We start from the raw sequence: 7,242 nt of genomic DNA on the forward strand, positions 1-7,242 counted from the left end.
AGTTTTTTAATTAATAAATAACTGCAACTTAAAAAAAAACTTTTTGATATATAACAAATTTCCAACAGAACAAACAACAGAAAAAAAGTAGCTGAGGCCAGCCTAAAATGCATAACTGTCCAAAGAAGACATACACCATGAAAAATTATTTTTACAATAGCATCTGAACTTGTTATCGAAGCCAGTGTATCCAAAATGAAACCAAACCGACTTCATCTGGTGAATTATGACATTGGCAACATTTTATAATAAGTTTATTAACGGTAGCAAGTGTAGAGCATGTGTTCCTGGGGTTTTAGAAATATGCTTTCCATTATTTTCTCAGCCTCGTCCACTAAAAATTTCAGAAATATTTGAGTAGCAGAGGAACTGACAGTGGTGGACTGTATGTGCCAGTAGGTGTACTGCAGCAAAAGCACTACTTGAAGTGGTAATATCAGCTGACCCTTCCTCCAGAAAGTGAGATCACAGAAAGGTTACTTAAGGTCATTGGCTGTTTGACTGGAGCTGTTTTTATAGTCTTCTAGATCGGACTGTGTACTAAGAAATCATTTTAGGATTGTCATATATGAACTGAATGCAAATTAAATTGTCTAATTTGTTCTGCTAGTATTATGAAATACCATCCCTGCCCCTAGAAATGAAGATATCACTGGAACGTAGACTGTTGGTAAATTTGGATACTGAGCTCAGCAGCATTTCTAAAAAATTAAGGTGACATGTTTGTGTTTCTCACAATGCCAGCATAGCGGATCTGGATTGACACTATAGGTCCAGGATTTTCCAGAATTTCACTAGCTTTCACAATGTCAGTTGCATCTATATTGCAACACCAACACAAACACCAAACACGGAGAAATTACGTCTTGGCATATGCTATGGCACAAGATTGTAATCAGTTTGTACCTGAATTTACTCAATTGGTTTATGGAAAATAGTTCCCTGATAAGGATTAAAGGATTAAGAATATAAAGGTAGGTTTCAAATAGCTCAATAAATCCTATTCTGGTCTAGTCCGAGGTCCCCGCCTACATTCACCAAGAAAAGCCACCAAAAAAATTAAATAAATAAATACATAGCCTACCTGGCCACCATGAGAGGTCTTGCAGGTGTTTTAGAAGGCATTCCTAATGCCTGGAAATTGAGTCAGTCAAGTTGAAGATGACCATTGTTCATCTATCTATCTATCTATCTATCTATCTATCTGTGTGTGTGTGTCTGTGTGTGTGTGTGTGTGTGTGTGTGTGTAAAAACATCAGAATTGAGTGGTGGTATAATAATATTATATATATAATTTATTTTATTTACTATTTTCTTTGCAGATTATGGTCCTTTTTGCATTCAAAGACTTTATATTGCAAAGCATGGTTGCTTATTTCATCCCATCAACTCTATCCAAAGAAATAGCTCCTAATGGAGTGAAAAGGGAAAGGGAATGTGCCAAGTGTTGTAATATGCCAGACTGCCTGTTTTTAAGATCCCCAGACTGCATAAGATTTTGTCATTTATGGCCATTATAAAGCAAACAAAATGTCATTTTTTGCCAAAAACACCAGTAGAAGAGGCATGTTTCATCCCTGTGTTGTTTTCATGGCACTCGTTTGTCAGCAGATGTTTGCAGTTATGCCGTTTAAGAGCTGTTTTGGGCTCCACGTGTTGATCCAGACCCAGTTAAAATGTGCAGCAGACTGGATGACCGACAGTAACCCCGGCGCTCAGAGCGGATGCGCTATAAAAGCTCTTCAGAACCTTCAGATGCTCCTTCACACGAGAGTCTAGAAGGACGAATATACATCTGATTCATTGGGATTACAGCGAATGTCCATCAAAGGTCATCAGCTGTCAGGTAAGATACATTTATGCTTCGTTTTCTTTAACATCGTTAATTTGTTTCTGTAGAGAATGAACGACAAACGCAACGTTTCAGGTGGCGTATTATTAAAAACAATACAAATGCCATAACAATATTTCAGTGTTTATGACGAGAGAGTCAAAGTTGTCAAAGGAAATCATTAAATGAAAGTTCAATCCAATGGCACCAAGTTTCTTTTCATTGAAGTAGCACTTCATATGAAATTGTGCAACACGCAGTTGTTATTTAACTTAAGAACAGCTGTAAAGCTTCAGAAATAAAACCTGTTTTTTTTTTTGTTTTTTTTTTTAAAAAGCAATAATAACACCAAATAGCAAAAGATGACAACGTGTGATTCTTTATCGACGGACAGAAAGATCATACGTGCTGTATGAGAACAGCAACATTAGAACAATGAACCAGGCGAAGGTTCAGGTCTCAATGTGTTAAAAATAAATAAATAAATAAAAACTGTACAAACACGCAACCCTAAGTTAAAGTGCGTTAAAGGAAAATCAAAGTGATGACAAATCCACAGCTTGCAGTAAAAGTTACCTTCGCGTTTGACTACTTCAGGAAATTTGAGTTGAAAATCTACTCTATACAATCAAGTAGAAATGACAGAGATTACTGTGCCAAGCTAAATAGTTGGAAACGGATGTTTAAAAAAAAGGACACATTTTGTACACTGAATGTATTTACCTATAAATGAAAGCTTATACCACCTGCGTCTGTAATAGTGGAAGACATAACATGTGCAAGTAGCTGAGAAAGAAAAGCAGTGAAGTCTGAATTCTCTGCTTTCATGCATTTCAGCTGAACATAATGGGAAACGCCTGGAATCAAGTTAATGACCAGAAGAAGGATTTATATATAAAAACGCATAGAAAGCTATACGGGTACAGTCATGTTCTCTCCTGATCTGTGCATGTTGATATAGAATAACCTAAACATTCCCAAAAGTCACTGGTGCTGGGGTTTTGTAAGGGCCAACAGGAACATTGGGCAGTGTGATGAAGGGTGCAGGTGTAAATATCGTTTCAGACACTGACAATTATTTATTTTCGGCTTTATTTTTCGACTTTACTTTTGGAATTTAAAAAAAAAAAATTTTTACGACTTTGTCCAATTGATATTGCTGTGTATTCCTGAGATATTTACGATATTTTATTTATTTATTTATTTTTTACCCTTGGACTGTGGTGATTAACCCTATAAAACCTATTGTATCATATTTAATAGTTGTTGATCATTTTAAGGACTCTAATTTATCAGCATGATCAAATTTTTGCTAAAAAAAATACCTGTTGTACAAAATCTACATCTAATTGACAGTTTAGCAAAAGGCCTTTTAGAATAATTGTAAAAACTCCATTAAAAAAAAAGTGTTTTATAGTATTCTTTCATATGTCAGGTTTTACAGGCTTAAGTTTTGTTTCCATCCAAGCTCATCACAAATCTGATCATTTCTGTTTTGGGCTACCTGATTAAATCACTGAAAGGGTCAGACAGTGAGAACAATGTAAGCGTTAGATGAAGATCACTCAAGAATGTCTGGACCTTTTTCACATTTGAAAAGCGTCGTTAACATAGAGCAAGGACACAGATTAACTCCCTGACTTCCAGCAAATCCTAACCCTAACCCCAGAGACCCTAATGGCCTGTGAAAAACCTTGCTTGATGATTCTCTGACACTACAAGGTCCACCACTTTCAGGAATTCTGGGAAAAAGAAAAGGCTGGCCTTCCCTAAAACTGGGGCAGAAGAGGAGAGATGAAAAGGGAAGACATGAGCGAGCAGCAGAGATTCAGATAGGAGGGCTGCACTTTGTCCTGGACTTTTGAGCTGTTCTGTTGGTCGTGGCTGGATGCCTTTTTTTTACATCGCATGTCTCCGTTGTGTCACTGCAGTTGAGAGCTGAGAGTGAAAAGGGACCAGAGTGAAGATGTCTATCTCCACTCAGCTGGGTCTGCTGCTGTGGAAGAACTTCACCTACAGAAGGAGACAAACGGTAAGGACATCAGATTTAGTATCAAAAATCATTTTATGCATAACATGTCACTCATAATGGTTTACTAATAAGTAAAGTAAAATTTGTAATTGTTATAACTCATTTAAAATCATACTGCTATTTGAGATCAACATTATGCCACTGGAGATTATTTCAGATATCATTTTAGTCATTTTAGATTTAAATTTATTTATTCCTTATAATGCAGTTCTAGAATCTCAAGCTGTTTACTTTCCATAACAACCCATATATTGAATCATTTTAAAATCATTTCAATACAGAATGCTGCTATATTATGATTTTCAGGTCAATCTACATGCAAATCGTATTTATGTGGCCATCTCCTCAAAATAGGGTATTTTACTCTTTAAACCATTACAAAAAGCACTTTGGTTGTACCATACTATTGTATTTTGATGTATACAATGGTACTGAAGTGTGTGCATTTAAAAGGTACTTCCATGGTTGTTTCATAGTACATGTCAACATAACATGGTAGAACCTGGTACTTTTAAAATCTTGTATGAAAAAGTGCTTTAATTTAATTTTGTATTGTTTAATGGTTTGAAACAGTTCAATACTGATGCATTTGCATTTCTTTGGTTTAAAATAAATAAGCATAACCCCACAAAAGTGCTACATGGAGAATGAGTGGTCAGACTACTTTCATTCCCAACTGGGTCTATGTAGACAGGCCATGTTCCCAGTGGATGATCCTGTCTGCTGTTGTACTATATCTGGAGGAACTGATCGATACCCTGTCATGTATTAATAATAAATGTTGTTAATAAAAACCTGCCCTTGATGACATTCCACACCAGAAGCTCATACCTTAGACATTAGAGACTTGAGAGCTTTTTTCTTGAGAGCTCTATTAGTCATGTTTCACCGGGGCCAAAGATGGTCTCCAGTGTCTGCACTTTACAGAAAATGCTGACTGTTTTTGTCCTCGTGTGTTTGACTTGTGCAGCTCCAACTGCTGACGGAGATTGTGTGGCCTCTCTTTATTTTCTTCATTCTGATCGCTGTGAGGTTGAACTACCCGCCTTATGAGCAACATGAATGTAAGTACACTCCTCGGTTTTGTACCTGTGAAAAGAGAGAAAACACATTTTAGAAGTAATGGTGTTGTGAGGTATCTACACAGTGCAGCATTTATCCTGTTTTGTAATATTAAATTCCTGACTTGGCATTGGAAAACTAAATGGCTGTCACGTGTTGCATGCAAAACAACTTTTGCAGTGCAACCTGTGCATATTAATTGCATTGCATAACCTAAATACATGGTGCACACGGGGCGAAAATGCACATTTCGTTTCATTGCATGTTTTTTTATGGTGTTTCATTATCAGATGTGTCAGACCTGCAGGGTGTTTATGAGTTCTCACTGATAACTGGAGTAATCGGTGTTGTGTCAGTCACAGATGATGTATAGAAAGATAGGGTGATGCTATCAGGAGCATGCTGGGATTGAAATAGTGCCCTATAGACAAAGTGACAGCCATTTTTGCATTTTAAAGCACAGACAAACACAAAATGGTCTACATTTTAATGTTAGCTGTTATTTGGTAGTAAAGTGACGTTGATTACCGAATTTATTAGCTGGTTTGTTCAGTGTATCAGTATGTCTTGTTTTATAGCACCTGAACTTTTATCATGCCTGAATGGCTTTCTTGAATATTTTTATTTTGATGTAGCAGCATAAGCAACAGTACATTACTTCAAAACAGATGTAGTTACATTCTTCTCTGCCATTCAAATTTTCTTTTCTTTTTTACATAATACAAAACAAAATAACAAACAAAATTAAATAAAAATTAAATAATAATGTTAATAACAATAATAATTCTTACAATTAGGGGGAGGTCAGGTATATACTTAATAATCAAACTCCATACTAAATAATGTTAAGTGTTTGTTCATGGTCTGTGATGGAGACTGTGGGAAAAAGTCTGCTGGTTTCCGATGTGGAAAAGGTATGTAAGGGAGATTACAATAACATTTTTCATTCAGAAGGGAAGGGTCATTTGTTTTATACCTCCACAAAGTCTGGCCGTAATGGCCTTACATATTCGACCCACTTGGACCAGACTTTTCTGAACACATTCTTCTGACGATGAAGGGAAAAAGTAATGTTTTCCATAACATAAATATCATTTACTATATCCATCCATTCTTGTAGTGTGGGGGGTCCAGGAAGCAGCCAACGCCTTGTAAATGCTTTTTTACAAGCAGATGTTAAAATGTCAAATAGGTATCTTTCAGGCCATCTTGTCTGGAAATCAGCATTTCCTAAATATAATGTGGAAAAGTCCAAAGGCAGTGTAGTGTTAAAAATGCTTTCCACTGCTTTATGAAGCTCTGCCCAGAAAGGTTTTATCACTGGGCACTCCCAAAATATATGCCCCTGATTGGCTTCCCGAAACCCTGATTGGCTTTCTAATTGACAATGTTATATATTCAAAGGTGTCATCATGCCCCAAGTAATGCAACTCATGCCGAGCTGTAAACTAGCCAGGAATTTAAAACACAATCCTTGAGTAGTGGCCTTTGAAAAGACATACTGCATTAAATGTTGTACCATAATAGATACATAATAGATAGATTACTTTCTGTTCTTCTTTGTGGAATGGTGAGCCTTGGTCATGAGATCTTGTTGACGTGCAGATGTGTCCGTTTGGTGCCGCTTTGGTTTTTCACAGGAAATAGGAGGTCCTGTACATAATTTCACTTCTCCCCAAGTCTGGAGTGTGCTGATGGACAAATAGATTTGTCATATGCAAGTACAGTCAAGCTGCAACCTCTCTTGCTGAAGTGATTAAATGGACAGAAAGAACAATGTCCACCATGTTGGTAATAATCGATTTTAAGACTCCGAAACCAGCAATATTAAGTTCCTTAAAGATTCCATAAAGATTATGTGGATGAATAAAACAATTGACCTAAAATATATGTATATATAAGAAATTATAAATATATGTGGAATTGAACAAATAGCCCCTGAATTGATTACTTCGTGCTTTAAAGGGTTAGTTCACCCAAAAATGAAAATTAGCCCATAAATTACTCACCCTTAAGTCATCCTAGGTGTATATGACTTTCTTCTTTCAGACGGAGTTATATTAAAAATTGTCTTTGATCTTTCAAGCTGTTTCATGGCACTCAGCGGGTGTTGCATGCATCAGTTCGAAAGAAGTTAAATAAAAAGCGCCCATCCGTAAAAAAGGTCTCACACGGCTCCGGGGGGTGAACAAAGGCCTCCTGTAGCGAATCGATGCGTTTTTGTAAGAAAAATATCCATATTCAAAACGTAATAATTTTAATCTAGCTTGCACTCACTGTTGAACACGGAAGCAGCTCCGGGCGGATGACGTATGAG

General features: G+C 36.6%; 1 protein-coding gene across 1 annotated transcript in view; it reads left to right on the top strand.

Annotated features, from left to right (window-relative positions):
• Positions 1–3,796: 3,796 nt before the first annotated feature.
• The window catches only part of LOC107751334 (ATP-binding cassette sub-family A member 1-like), a 37,183-nt gene continuing 33,737 nt past the window's right edge, over positions 3,797–7,242 (top strand). The window contains exons 1-2 of the mRNA XM_016567023.1: positions 3,797–3,863; positions 4,834–4,927. Coding sequence (XP_016422509.1) covers positions 3,798–3,863; positions 4,834–4,927 — 160 coding nt within the window. The 5' untranslated portion in view covers position 3,797. The remainder of the gene's footprint in view (positions 3,864–4,833; positions 4,928–7,242) is intronic.

Source organism: Sinocyclocheilus rhinocerous, unplaced genomic scaffold (genome assembly GCF_001515625.1).
Source record: "Sinocyclocheilus rhinocerous isolate Xijiao unplaced genomic scaffold, SAMN03320098_v1.1 scaffold1233, whole genome shotgun sequence".
In the NCBI taxonomy this organism is placed as follows: domain Eukaryota; kingdom Metazoa; phylum Chordata; class Actinopteri; order Cypriniformes; family Cyprinidae; genus Sinocyclocheilus; species Sinocyclocheilus rhinocerous.